Source organism: Mirounga angustirostris, unplaced genomic scaffold (assembly GCF_029215605.1).
Source record: "Mirounga angustirostris isolate CCGP_5_RB_7025 unplaced genomic scaffold, mMirAng1.0.hap1 SCAF_3, whole genome shotgun sequence".
NCBI classification, from domain to species: domain Eukaryota; kingdom Metazoa; phylum Chordata; class Mammalia; order Carnivora; family Phocidae; genus Mirounga; species Mirounga angustirostris.
The window spans coordinates 81,525,055-81,539,289 of NW_026991711.1; the positions used below are offsets into that span (position 1 = coordinate 81,525,055).

General features: G+C 52.4%; 1 protein-coding gene across 3 annotated transcripts in view; it reads left to right on the forward strand.

Moving 5' to 3' along the window:
• The window catches only part of LOC135363860 (ral guanine nucleotide dissociation stimulator-like), a 49,880-nt gene extending 39,028 nt beyond the window's left edge, over window positions 1-10,852 (forward strand). The window contains exons 3-7 of one of the 3 annotated variants that reach the window (XM_064586337.1): window positions 6,960-7,070; window positions 8,234-8,424; window positions 9,030-9,089; window positions 9,964-10,157; window positions 10,421-10,852. In XM_064586337.1, coding sequence (XP_064442407.1) covers window positions 8,306-8,424; window positions 9,030-9,089; window positions 9,964-10,157; window positions 10,421-10,788 — 741 coding nt within the window. In that variant the 5' untranslated portion in view covers window positions 6,960-7,070; window positions 8,234-8,305 and the 3' untranslated portion in view covers window positions 10,789-10,852. Of the gene's footprint in view, window positions 1-6,802; window positions 7,071-8,233; window positions 8,425-9,029; window positions 9,090-9,963 lie in introns of those variants that run through there. The other 2 variants (XM_064586338.1, XR_010410093.1) reach the window with 2 other exon arrangements.
• The last annotated feature ends 3,383 nt before the right edge of the window (window positions 10,853-14,235 follow it).

The window sequence follows — 14,235 nt, forward strand, 5'->3', positions numbered from 1 at the left end:
TTGATGGGGTCTTTGTCTGGTTTTGGGATCTAGGTAATGCTGGCCTCATAGAACAAATTTGGAAGTTTTCCTTCTATTTCTATTTTTTGAGATAGCTTCAGTAGAATAGGTATGATTTCTTCTTTAAATGTTTGGTAGAATTCCCCTGGGAAGCCTTCTGGCCCTGGACTCTTGTTTTTTGGGAGGTTTTTAATTACTGCTTCAATTTCGTTACTAATTATTGGTCTAGTCAGATTGTCTATTTCTTTGTGTTTCAGTCTTGGTAGTTCATAAACTTCCAGGAAGGCATCTATTACTTCCAGGTTGCTCAATTTGTTGGCATATAGTTGCTGGTAATAATTTCTAATAATTGTTTCTGTTTCCTTGGTGTTAGTTGTGATCTCTTCCCTTTCATTCATGATTTTATTGATTTGGATCCTTTCCCTTTTCTTTTGGATAAATCTGGCCAGAGGTTTATCGATCTTATTAATTCTTTCAAAGAACCAGCTTCTAGTTTTGTTGATCTGTTCTACTGTTTTTTCTGATTTCTATTTCATTGATCTCTGCTCTAATCTAATCTAAGGTTAGCTTGTGCATTTGGGATTTTTCTACTTTTTTGAGAGTGGCTTGGATGGCTATGTATTTCCCCCTTAGGACCGCCTTTGCAGTATCCCGTAGGTTTTGGACCGATGTGTTTTCATTCTCATTAGTTTCAATGAATTGTTTAAGTTCTTCTTTAATTTCCTGGTTGACACAATCATTCTTTAGCAGGATGCTCTTTAACTTCCAAGTGTTTGAATTCCTTCCAAATTTTTTCTTGTGATTGAGTTCCAGTTTCAAGTCATTGTGGTCTGATAACATGCAGGGAATAATCTCAATCTATTGGTATCGGTTGAGACCTGATTTGTGACCCAGTATGTGGTCTATTCTGAAGAAATTTCCATGTGCACTTGAGAAGAGTGAGTATTCTGTTTTAGGGTGGAATGTTCTGTATATATCTATGAGGTCCTTCTGGTCCAGTGTGTCATTCAAAGCTCTTGTTTCTTTGTCGATCTTCTGCTTAGATGATCTGTTCATTGCTGAAAGTGTAGTGTTGAATGCTCCTACTATTAATATATTATCAATATGTTTCTTTATTTTGGTTATTAATTGGTTTATATAATTGGCTGCTCCCATGTTGGTGGCATAGATATTTACAATTGTTAGATCTTCTTGTTGGGTAGACCCTTTAAGTATGATATAATGTCCCTCTACTTCTCTTATTATGGTGTTTGGTTTAAAATCTAATTTGTCTGATATGAGGATTGCTACCCCAGCTTTCTTTTGAGGTCCATTAGCATGGTAGATGGTTCTCCATCCCCTCACTTTCAATCTGGAGGTGGCTTTAGGTTCAAAATGAGTCTCTTGTAGACAGCATATGGATGGGTCCTGCTTTTTTATCCAATCTACTGCTGTTTTTCTGATGGGAGCATTTAGCCCATGTACATTTAGAGTGACTATTGAAAGATATGAATTTAGTGCCATTGTATCACCTTTAAAGTCCCTGTTTCTATAGATTTTCTGTTTCTGATCTATGTGACTCTTGGGGTCTTTCTTCATTTACAGCATCCCCCCTTAATATTTCTTGCAGGGCTGCCTTGGTGGTTGCATATTCTTTCTGTTTCTGCCTGTCCTGAAAGCTTTTTATCTCTCTGTCCATTCTGAATGACATCCTTGCTGGATAAAGTATTCTTGGCTGCATGTTCTTTTCATTTAGTACTCTGAATATGTCTTGCCAGCCCTTTCTGGCTTGCCAGGTTTCTGTGGACAGGATTAATGTTATTCTGATATTCCTCCCTCCATATGTAAGGAATGTCCTCTCCCTGGCTATTGTCAGGATTGTTTCCTTGGCTGTAAAATTTGCAAGTTTCACTATTATATGTTGGGGTGTTCATCTATTTTTATTGATTTTGGGAGCGGTCCTCTCTGCCTCTTGGACTTGAATGCTTGTTTCCTTCCCCAGATTAGGGAAGTGCTCAGCTATGATTTGCTCAAATATACCTTTTAGCCCTCTCTCTCTCTCCACCCCCTCAAGGATCCCAATAACTCTGACATTGGAAAGTTTCATGGCATCATTAATCTCTGCAATCCTTTTCTTATGTGTTACCAGAAGCCTATCTCCGTTTCCCTCCACTTTCTTCTTTTCCATCAGCTTGTCTTCTAGATCACTAATTTGTTCTTATGCCTCATTTACCCTGGCTGTTAGAGTATCCAGTTTAGACTGTATCGCATTCATAGCATTTTTAAGTTTGGCCTGATTAGATCTCATTTCTGTCCTTAGAGAGTGTATATTGTCACCAGTGCTTCTTTCAAGCCTAGCTATTGACTTCATGATTGCTATCCTGAATTCTATCTCTGACATTTTGCTTATATCCATTAGTTCTGTGGCAGATGACATTGTCTGTTTCTTTTCTTTGTTGAGAGTTCCTCCTCCTAGTAATTCTGCTGAGGGATGGTTAAGTGAATGAGCAGAGTCCAAAATATCAACCACGAACCAAGCAAGGTGCACTCTAGGAATGTCTGGAGTAGTCGGAAGCCACCACCGAAAAAAACAAAGCCAGAATGAAACACAAGAATAAAATGTATAAAATTAAAAAAAATTTTTTTTTAATTTTAAAAGGGGTGAGGGGAAGGGGAGGCTATAATCTCTCAGTGTGGAAAAAGGAGGGCATTTCAGTTGTTCCTGGGTGTATTTTGGGCTGTTAGAGAACACCACTTTCCAAAATTACAGGGAAAGTAAAACTTGTATATATATATAAAGGTAAAATTGAATAGGGAAAAAAAGACTACAATAAAGCATATATCTATAAAAAAATATAGGTGTGAAAAAGTACAAGTTAAAAAGCTACTATGAAATGTAAGTTGATATATTAAACATCTAGTTGAAATGAGAAAAAGGTAAAAAGAAAAAACAGAGAAGAAGCATAAGAGAAAGAATAAAAAGAAAAAGAGAGTTGTATCTGAAAAATAAGCCGTGAGGCAATGCCTTGAGCTCAATATACTATTTTCCCCTGGTGTTGGGCTTTTACAGTCTTATGGGGTCCGTAGACTTGTGCTCTTGTTCTTCCAGCCCAGCTTCTGGGGGAGGGGCCCGCCGCCTGTTTTCTTGGGCAGCCCTGCCTGCGCGGAGTTGCCCCGCCCTCCGTCAGGGGGATGAGCTCCGTGGAGACCAGGTGTGTGTGTGGCTTTTGCTCCCCGGCGGCTCTCCGTGCCTCTCCCGAGGGTCGGAGCAAAGATGGCCGCAGCCAAACCTCTGGCCCAGAGCAGAAAATTCAGTCTGCTCTCCTCACTAAACCTTCCAGGACAAACAGTCTCCGTTTCTGTGTGTGCTGCCAAAAACCGCTCCCAGAGTTCGGCCCAGGGCCCCGGGCCTGTCCCTGCCCTTTGTGCTTCTAAAACCCGAGTGGTCCTGGGCTTGTGAGCGCATCCACCTGCAGCTATGGGTCTGGGCGCTGCTCTAAAGCCCTTTCCCCGCTGCTAACGCTCCGCCAGTTTTTGCCTGGTCCCCAGCGCAGGTTCTAGATTTTTTCACGCTGCCCGGGAGAAGAGCGATTATCCACCGGCCCGGCTTGCGGTTTATGTGGATCGGAGCAGAGAGACCCTTCCTGGGCTCGCTGCCCATGACCTGCTTCCTGGCTCCACTGCTCGGGCACTAAGCCGGGCCAGGAAGCCCCTTTAGCCCTGCAGTTCCTCCTGTCCCAGGACCACAGTGTTCCACCTAGAATTCTGCCTTTTCATTTCCTGAGCCCCTTTCAGAGAGGGATGTTGCTCCCTAGAGCAGATTTCTAAGGGTTACGCTTTTCCGCTCCGGTGTTACATCACTTTCCAGGAGGCAGCTTGTGGAGGCTCTCCCACTTCTGTTTATCTTCCAATATCTCCCCACAGATTCACGACTCCAAATGTCCTACCTTGCAACAGGCTTTTCTGTTTGTAGAGATCCAGATTATATTCTTACAACTCAGGCTGATTTCGTGGGTGTTCAGAATGGTTTGGTAGATATCCAGCTAAATTCAGGGACTGGTTGAAACGGGCTCCCCTGCTCCTCTGCCATCTTGCCTCTTCTCCCCCAATCCAGTACCTTTAAAAATGACCAAAGAGACACCGTGCTTCCTCGGTTAGTAGGGCATGTGGTTACTGATGTCGTGAGTTTGAGCCCCACATCGAACACAGAGTTTACTTAAAACACAAAACAAAAGAAAACAAAAGCACTTCCAAAGGACCCAAATCGATTAGGCTCCAACAATTGAGCTGGTCGGTGGTGGGCTGGATCCTCTGGCCTGTTCATCAGCCGCTGTGCCCTGAGCACTCAGATGAGGCAGGTGCTTCTCAGCCACCCAGGTTCTCCCTCTAGGAGCTCAGGGTCTAGAGGGAAGATGGACAAACATGGATGAAAAACGTGAATGAAAAGAGCAGTTGCTCCATAGGAAGAGAGCAGGGGCGACAGCTGGGTCCCGAGCTCCGGCAGGTGAGGGGTCTGACAAGGCCGTGCTGAGGTGACATTGAGATTTCCTGAGGCAGGCCAAGGAGACACCCCAGCACAAATCCAAGTATATGCAGCCAGCAGAGGGCACCACGCTGCAGAGGAGTGGAGGCCCAAGTTGATGTTGCCAGAGTGGAGGTTAGAAAGGAGGCCAGGGTGGCTGGAGGAAGCTGAGGAGGAGAGCAGAGAGGGAGAGGACGGGCAGGGCCTGGGGCAGGTGGACAGTCTCAGCGCCCTGCTCCTAGTGCTGGGTCACACCACATCTCCCCACACTCGGTGGCTTCGCCCACAAACACTCACTGGGGCACAGTCTCCGGGGATCAGGACTCCAGCAGTGCTCAGCTGGGGGCTCCTACCAGAGCCTCTCAGGAGGTTGGGGCTGTTGACAACACCAAGGCAGGACCTGCTTCACTTAGAACCCGAGCTCACTTAGGGGTGTTGGCAGGATTCAGTCCATCTCGAAGGCCTGAGTTCTTCTGTCTGTTGTTGGCCCTCAGTGCTAGGCCACGTGCACATGCCTGTGTCATGGTTCCACATAGGGGCTTGTTCCCCAGTGTGGGGATCTGAGAGAACACGGGTCAGGGTCAGCAGGGGGCTAGGCACAGAGCTTTTATAACTGAATCTCAGAAGGGGCTTTGGTTCATGTTGCCATGTTCTGTGGAATGGAAGTGAATCACTATGTCCAGATCACACTCCAGGGGAGGGGGTTATACAAGGATGTGTACACAAGATTTGGGGATCGGTGGGAGCCACTGAGGGGAGAAGGGGAAGACCTCTGCCGGGTCAGTGCCTTGCCCAGAATCAAGGACTGGTAAGAAGGCTGGACCAGGCACGAACCCAGCTCTTTGAATGTCCTCAAAGTTGGGGCCCTGGATGCACCTCACCATTCAGTGGGAGCTCTGGAAAAGGTCGTGTTGAAGTAAGTGGCTACAGACATGGAGATGATGTGGGGGTGAGGGTGAGCACTGATATCCTACAGGAGGCATTCCAGCACGTTCTTGTCTGAGGAGGAGCCAGGTCACGGCAACCCACTGAGTGGCCCCCCCATCCACATCACACCCATTGGAAAGGAGGTAATGGCTCGCAGCACAGGACAGGCAGACTCTAGTAAGGGTGGATTCTGACATTCAAGGGCCAAGGCTCCACCGCCTTCTTTAGGGTTTGCTCTGGAAATTAGGAAGCCTAAGATCTTGGGAAGCTATTGCCCATCCCTCTGTCGGAGGGGCTGCCATCTTCTGGGTCTCCAGAGTGTGAGCCCTGGTGTACACATGTGCACAACATGCTGAGCGTCCACATGCTCACAGCACACGCACACACACACACACAGACACCAGTAGGGATTGTGGGGTGGAATCTGACCAGTAGCGGACTCAGAGAAGGTGAGAAGAGGAAGAAAATGTGGTTGGAGGTACTTCCTACATGAAACACCACTCCTCCAGTTTCATAGATATCATCCCACATATGCCTGGGACGTCTGGAGGAAGTCCGTGCTGGAATACTGTGCACTGGATAGACCAGACACAGACCGTCCCTGACAAGCACAGTGGCTTAGGCAGGGTCAGACCAGGTAAGAGTGGAGGGTTGTGTCTGACACCGGGTGTGTTTCCAAGCTGGGGCCCTGGCTGCACCCAGACCTTGCCTGCGGGCTGTGGTGAGGGGTGCGCTGTGTCACTGGGCACAGATGTGGCCTTGCATGCAGACCGGGGATGAGCAGCCGGCAGCCCAGAGCACTGTTGGTGGGGGTGTCAATCCAGGAGTGGACCCAGGTAGGGGATCCCAGGCAGTGAAGTCACTTCCTTGACCACAGACCCCAAAAGAACTTGGAAGCCCCGTGACCAGGCACCCACATTCTACTGTAGTCCCGTATCAGGGTCACTTGACTGGAGACATCCGATCGTGAAAGATGTTCTCTTGTTGTTTGCCTACTTCCTGGGGCTCTGGCTTCCAGAAACCCCAGGGTAAGGGCTTTTTCACCTGCTGCAGACATTGGCTCAAGGCTCGCCCCCGCTGCCTCAGGGCGTTTGGCACGAGGGGCCATAAGGTAATACAGAGAAGGCCGGGCCAGGCCAAGCCACCTCCCTGAGCCACCCCAGGGCAGCCCCATCCCCTCCTCTTGAGTTTCCGGGAAGGAGGGATGTGTGGGGAGGTCCTGCCACTGGGCTGGAGGACGTCACAGGGCAGCGGATGCCCTGGCAGTGCCTTCATGTTCACACCGACGTCATGGTGGGCGGGGGGTGGGGAGGTGGGAGGGCGGGCGATGAGGATCCCTGAGGGCCTCTCACCTGTGCCAGAGTGAATCCAAGGCCCTGAGGCTGTGTCACGTTTCTCTCTGCGGTGGAGGGCTGTGCATCCTGTGGTGTGGTGTGTGTGTGGAGTGGAGTCCCTGGATCCGAGGCCCAGCAAAGGTAGCCGCACAGGGCTCTGAGGCCTCGTGCCTGGCTGCCTGGCACTGTCTCTACAGAGCTCCCGACAGGAGACGGGGCAGGACCTGGACGATGAGGGCCTCCGCGCTCCCTCCGTGAAAGACAGGAAGGTGCCCCGCACTGGCAACAGAGTCCAGCGCTGGCTCAGGGTGAGTGCAGGTGCTGGGCTGACCCACCCCCCAGGGCCCCGATGCAGCAAAAGGGCCTCAGGTCCCAGAAGCCAGCCTGCTACTGCCCTGGGCTCCCTCCCACAGTCCTGCTCCATCTGAATCTGCATTCCCATCTCCTCCCCAAACTTGCCCTCAGGGCCCTGCCCCTGCCTGGGCCAGATGCATCGCCACTGTCCAGGTATTTGTAGGAATATCAGAAAAGAGACTTTAAACCATGTCTCATCCCATTCAGCTAGAATCGTCTTGTACTGTGCTATGCATTTTGCTAAGTAGCCCTCCGGGTGTCCCCTTTGGCCTAACAGTCCTTCCCCATCTTCTCCAATCTTGCACATGATCATGGTGAGTTGGGAGAGTTTTCCCCAAAGGGACATGGGGCTCATGGTACTATGTCTCCTGCTTTGCCCTTTGGTTGTGAAAGTCCACATCCCTCGAGCCCCTACAGGGTCAGGGGCAGGGGCCTCATTGTACAACATTCCAGAAGGCCAGTCGGATACCACAGCCACTGAGGCCTTGACTGATGCAGGGCTTTGATGGGACTCCCCTCTGTGGCCAACTCACAGTGCTGCACTAAACATCCTACATGCCCTACTATCCTGAGCCCTCTCACCTAGAAAACGTGTCTGTGCTCTCATGTCAAGAATGGGGTATGTTGTCAGAGATCACGGGATCGGTGCCGTTCATGCGGGGAGGTGGTGTCCATACTCAGCTAACAAGCTGACCTGACATAAAACTTGTTCCGACATCATCGACTTCAATTCCTTGTATGGATGCCAAGGACCTTTTTCTTTTTCCTGAAAGACTTACTGATTGGTCGATTGATTGATTGATTTGAGGGAGAGGCAGGGGGAGAGTGGGGAGAAGCAGAGGAGAGACAGAATCGTCAAGCAGACTCTGCCCCTAAGTACAGAGCCCTACGAGGAGCTCGATCTCAAGACATTGAGATCGTGACTGAGCCAAAACCAAGAGTCTTAGGATTAACCCAATGAACCACCCAGGCACCTCATTGTTTTTTCTACTATAGGCCCTCTTGTCCCACCTGTTGCCATAAGTCATTGAGATCTTGGGGATTTGGTCTGCGCTCCCACCCCCAACCCTCCTGGTGGCTACAGAGCTGAGTGCATGTCTCCTCCATTTCACCTCAGGATAAAAACGGCTCAGCCACAGAGAGGAATGAGACCCGCGTGCTCTGGACCAACCAGGCTGACCTGCTGGAGATGCCAATACCACCTGGTGCCCGCCTTCGTAGGCAGAGACCTCAGCCACATCTCCACATTCCTAGGCACGTACACAGCTTTTGCCACCACCCCGAGGTGCTGGACCTCTTCTTTACAACGTGAGCACCCTGCCCCTCCACAGCCCAGTGAGATCTGGCCACCGCCTGGTTGTGAGTCTTGGGAATGTCACCAAACTTCCTCGAGCCTCGCTTTGCTCCTCTGACTGGGGCAGACTTATTATAGGGACTCGGTGGTGTCCTTTAGGGAAAGTACACCTGGGGGCCTGGGCCTGCAGAAAGGCCTGCTAGAGGGGCTGTGGTTGTGCTCATTTATCATTGTCCTGCTCCTCACGAGGAATCCTCTGCCTCATCCCTCACTGTCACTATGGTCTCGAGCTGGGCTGTTTTGCCATTTGAAAGGGAGATTTGAGACTCCCTCTGGGGTCCGTGTCCTGGGTGAAACCAGAGCAGGGATGCCTGGGGCTGAGCAGGGGGCCCAGGCCCACTCAGATATCTGGGATGGGGTGGTTGGGGCCCTTCCATTCATCAAGCATTCAGGAAGCCCCACTCAGTGCAGGCACTTCCCTAGATGCTGACTGACCCCTGCACAGAGCAGACAGCGCCCCAGGGCTCCAGACTAGTCGGGGGTCAGACAGTGACGCTAGACATGATGAGAAGTGACGTCCACAGGACATTTCATGTGGTGCCCCTCTGGCCTCCTCTAGATATGGGGGCATTCCCTCTACTTCGGATGAGCTCGGCGGAGGCCTGGAGCAGCGGAACATGTGAGTGAGCTTCGGCTACTGCAGGAGGGAATTCCCTCCCCAGGAGGGCAGCGAGGGGACTGTGAGATGGGGGGCAGCTGGACCCTCATCCCACACAACTGCGACTCCTGTTTTAGGAATCTGGGAAAAAGGGGAGCTGTGGGTGGGCTGTGGGCACTGTGGGAGAGCAGAGGGGGCTGGAGGACAGCTTCAGCCCCTAAGAGAGTCAATGCCCATCCCTGCCCCCTCCCAGCCCTGTCTCTACCCCACTCCCGGGACCCACAACAAGGAGTGTGGGGCCATCACACTCAGCGATCTGGTGGAACCTGGACACTGGGTGCTCAGCAGGTGCTCAGGAGACCCAGTGAGAGCTCAGGGACAGACGTCCCCCACCCTGTGGTAGATGAGTGTCAGTGGAAAGAGACCCACTCATGGCACCTAGTGAATGAGGCAGCATTAGGCACTGGAGGTAAAGCTGGAGATATTGGGAGGGTCCTGGGAAGGCCTGGCATGAGACAGAGTCCCTTTGCTCCCTCCTTGGCTGGATATTCACAGAGCAGTGATGTGTGCAGTGAGGGCAATGAACAGGCCCGACACCGCCCCTCCCTGGCCACATGCAGTTGAATCCAAGTGACAAGTGGGCAAAGACACAGACTGACGAGTGTGCCCGGACTCCCCCAACAAGGACAGAAATAGCCAAACCATTGATCAAGGGCTCCCCCTCACAAAGGCTTTTGGCAGCCTGTCCTCTGTGACCAGGCCTGTGTCAGGCAGTCCTTCCAGATCACAGGTGGACAAGGAGTAGGCCCGGTCTCTGACATTCAGGGGTTCCCTGGGACATCTGTGTGGGAGGGTGCTTTGTCCTCTGACTCCCTGCCTACCTGTCTGTCCCCAGGGCCATCTCCTCCATCCTGGGCACATGGCTGGACCAATATCGCCAGGATTTTTTCCAGCCCCCAGACTTTCCCTGCCTGAACGTGCTGCTCAAGTACATGGGCCTCCATATGCCAGGCTCGGACCTGGAACGCCGTGCCCAGCGTCTGCTGTCACAGCTGCAAAGCCTGGAGCCCCCGGAGCCAGAGGCTGGGGGTGAGGAGGGCCGGGGGTGCCTGGCGAGGGCCCGTGGAGGGGACCGGGCGGGCCACGCAGAGCAAGCCTCCATAGAGTGCGGTTGGGCCGGGAGCAGTGCATAGTCCCAGATCCCTGTCCGCATGGCCTGCTGTCCGGGGAGACCTCCCAGGGATCGGATCCTGGACTCAGACAGCACTGAGCGGGGCGAAAAGTTTCCTTCACTTAGGAGGGACGTGGGAAGCCCATCAGGCCGACGATACTTTCTCTTCTTGGAGCTATAGCACCAGCCCCGGAGCGAGATCCGGAAGGAGCGCAAGAACTGCGCCCAGCTCCCGCTGTGGCCCCTGCTGTCGCCTCAGAGCCCCCGCGGGCCGAGCCCGTCCCTGCTGCGGGGGCTCAGCCACTAGGGAGAGCAGGGGCTCAGGTGCTAGTCAGAGCGCTCGTTCACGCTCCTCCGCTGGAAGAGCCACCCGCACCGATGCCCGACGCGGAGGTCGAGCAGGGTCCAGGCCCTGGTCCTGGGGTCGCCGCCGGGCCCGAGCAGCCCCCTGCCCCAGTGGAGCAACCAGCCCCGGCCCCGAGCAGCAGCTCGTGCTGGCTACAGCCCCGAAGGACGGCTTCCCCTCCCCTGGCATTGCATTCTTTGTAGTGTTTCTGGTCTGTATGCACCTGTATAATGGCTTCCTGTACTTTGTTCGTTAAATAAAGTAGAATCTGAGTTTACATAACATTTTACTCTGATCCTTTTCTTTTCCTTTTTTTTTTTTAATAGATATTTTATTTACTGATTTGACAGAGAGAGAGAGCGTGCGACAGCAGGAACACAAGCAGGGGGAGTGGGAGAGGAGAAGCAGGCTTCCCGCTGAGCAGGCAGCCTGATGTGGGGCTGGATCCCAGGATCCTGGGATCATGACCTGAGCAGAAGGCAGAAGCTTAAGGACTGGAGCCACCCAGGCGCCCCTCTGATCCTTTTCAATTGTATATCCAGGTGCCATGAGGTACACTCAGAGTGTTGCTCAACCATTCACTTCTAGAACATTCCCATCACAGAGACCACTGCTCTTCTCCCTGTCTCTGATGTTTACCTGTTCTGGGATTTTCCTGTGCCTGGAATCCTACAATATGGCCTTTTGTGTCTGGTTACAGAACAGAAGAGTGATTCATAATGTTTTTCACTTTTTTATAAAAATAACATTTTTATTACAAAGGAATGTTCCTGACAATGCAAAGATCCTGGGAAGCCGCAAAATGAAGTCTTTTCATTATGTGGGATAGGTTCCCATTTATAAGGATGCCTCGAAAGGCAGAAACCACAAGAGAAATGTCTGGGTCCTTGAGGCACCTTTAAATTCTTTCATTTTCCTGAATAGACCACGTTTATCTTATTGTAATGTGCATATTATAAAAATGTTAAAATCTCACATGAAATCTTCCCATTTACTACTAATATATTTGGTACTAAAGTAAACAGTTCTTTAGGTATTAGCCAGATTATGTTTATTTAGTAAAATAATCATTTGAATATGAAGAAAAGAAGACACATTCCTTCTCCCAAGAAATAATCACCCTTATCACATGAGTCCATCTTCTAGTCCTTTCCCTCTGAGTGCAGTTGAGCCATTTATACGGATTTGCCTCTCAGAATTACACTGAAAAGTACATCCGTGCCATAAATCTCTGTTTCTTTAGGCCCGATTCCTAGAGGAACAGATGGAACCCCCTTGAGCCACATTTCTGGAGTATTGGCCGCAGACTCCTCTATCTATGCTCTCTTTATTAAGGTGGAGCCTTGTTTGGGAAAGGAGGGACCCCGGAGACTCGAGATGAGCCCTGAAATCATGAGGAGGACAAGCCGGCAGTGAGGCTGTCAGGGTCCCCGGCAGTGACCCACAGAGCAGGGACGAGCCTGCCCACAGCCCCCTCATGGGTCCTCCCCCACAAGCATCCCTGCCGCGAGTCCTGGGACTCACCTCCCGCAGGCCCGTCCCGGGACGCGCCCCAGCCACTCCAGCCCCTCGTGCGCCATAACTCAGCTTCTAACTCGAGCAACCAGGCCGTGCTCCAGGCAGCAGAGGGCTGCATGTCGGGCCCCTCCTGTCTGCTTGCGCCCTGGCCATCCTGGCTGGCGCCCATCGTCTCAGGGAGGAACCTCGGATGGCAGCACGGGTCAGTGAGTTACAGACGTGCGTTCATCCGGATGTAGGGTTAGTGGCGACAGTGAGAACCACTGGCACCTCTGTGAGCACGAGAGACCTTTAGAAAGCACACTGGGTGCCCATGGGAGCTGCAGGATGGACTGAGCCTCAGCGAGAAGCGTTGGCACTGGGCATAGCCCCTCCACAGCCCTCAGACTCCTCCAGCAGTGACCCCCTGCCCCTGCCTGCCCCAACCGTGGTGTCCCTCAAGTTCAGCTGGTGCGAGAGAGGGGGCTGCACTTCCCGCTCAAGACACCATGTGAGGAGAAGGGGGAGACCCCTGTCCTCCCCCAGCGGCAGGTGAGGGGAAGTCCACTTCACCTGAACCTGTATGGGAGGCCATGGCCAGTCACCCCTGTCCTCTCTGCCCCAAGATGGAGCTCCCCAGGCACAGAAGACAGATCCTCAGAGAGAGAACACTAGGGGCTCTCCCTGCAGGAAGAGAGAGAAACACCATTGGCTGGGGAGCAGGGGAGAGAGGAGAGCTCTGAGCACGAGGGGGAGGGCTGCCACAGGCTGGGGCGCTGCCCTATTGGTCAGGGGCCGAGGCTGTGTGGGCTTGTACGGGGTGGCCAGACTTCATCCTCCTGAGGTTTCCATCAAAACCAAATTCACCTCCAGAAAATACTTTCAACACCAACCACCAAAAGCCTCTGGGATCCTGGCAGCCAAGGAGGCCCGAGTTGCCATGTACCAATGATTACACGGTGGGGGCAGTAGGGGGACAGGCATGATGGAGCTGAGGGCAGCTCCTTTTGTCTGCTATGGAGGGATAGAGCCCCATCTCAAGGCACCGCAACATTTGTTCCCAAGCCAGGTGACAGTTCAGGGAGCTCCAGGCTGCCAGTGTCCACACTGGGGATTGTCCATGCCCAGGACACAACGATGTCCAGTCCCAGGGCTTGCCTGGGTCTGATGGGGGCGCACCAGTGTTGTGGGATCCCAGCTGAGCGACGTGTCACCCATATGGGAGGTGACGAAGGCTTTCTGGAAGGACAATTGAATCAGGGGGAGCCGGGCTTGCCGGGCAGAGGGGACAGACTGAGGCAGAGGCCCAGAGCCCATGGCCCCAGCGGGCTCACAGTGGGCTAACTTAAACAGGTACAGCTAAGGATTACTGAGTGTCTTTTGAGAACGTGAATCATGTCAGTCAATCTGCAAAGTGCTGCATTCACCCATGGAGCCCACCAGGTAGTGACGTCCCTTTCCCATTATTGGTGCTCCTCTGAGCGGGGATGAGGCTGGATATGAGGCTGCGGCTGGCATGAGCACCACCTGGGGGTCTCCCTACAAGACTGCAGTAGGTCTTCCTTCTCCTCTCTTGTCTTCTCCAACTACCTGTGCGCCAGGACAGGTACTTCCTTCTAAGACTTTAGCAATTTCACCGACAGGAGCGGGCGAGAGGCAGGGAAGCGAAGTCAGGTCTCCAAAGATTGGCCCAGAAACGCATACACACGGAAGGGCGGCTTCATGGGCTAGGGCAGTTGCTATAGCACGTTCTAGGACAGTGGGAGTGGGGAGGGCGCCGGCTTCAGTGCGGGGCGAGGCCCGCAGAGATGGGGGCAGAGCCTAGAGCTCAGCTGGTCCTTGCTGCTCTCTTTATGGCCTGGGGGACATCTGTTGGAGTTTCTCTACAAGGCTGTTGGAATTCTCAGGCCCAGACTCTCCCCTGTGTGTCCTCCTGCTCACAGGGTCGGGATCCTGGCCATGGACAAGTCCTGCAAGGGCAGCAGCCATGCCATCCTCATTGCTGTTTCTCAGCCCTGGCAAGGTCAGGGGGATACACTCCTGGACTGGGATCTGGTTCGGGTGTGCAAAGGATCCCTTCATAACTGGCTCAGGCCTGTGGGCCCCAGACGAAGCAGGTGCCTGCCCAGCCTCTCAGCAAGGGTGGGCTTCTG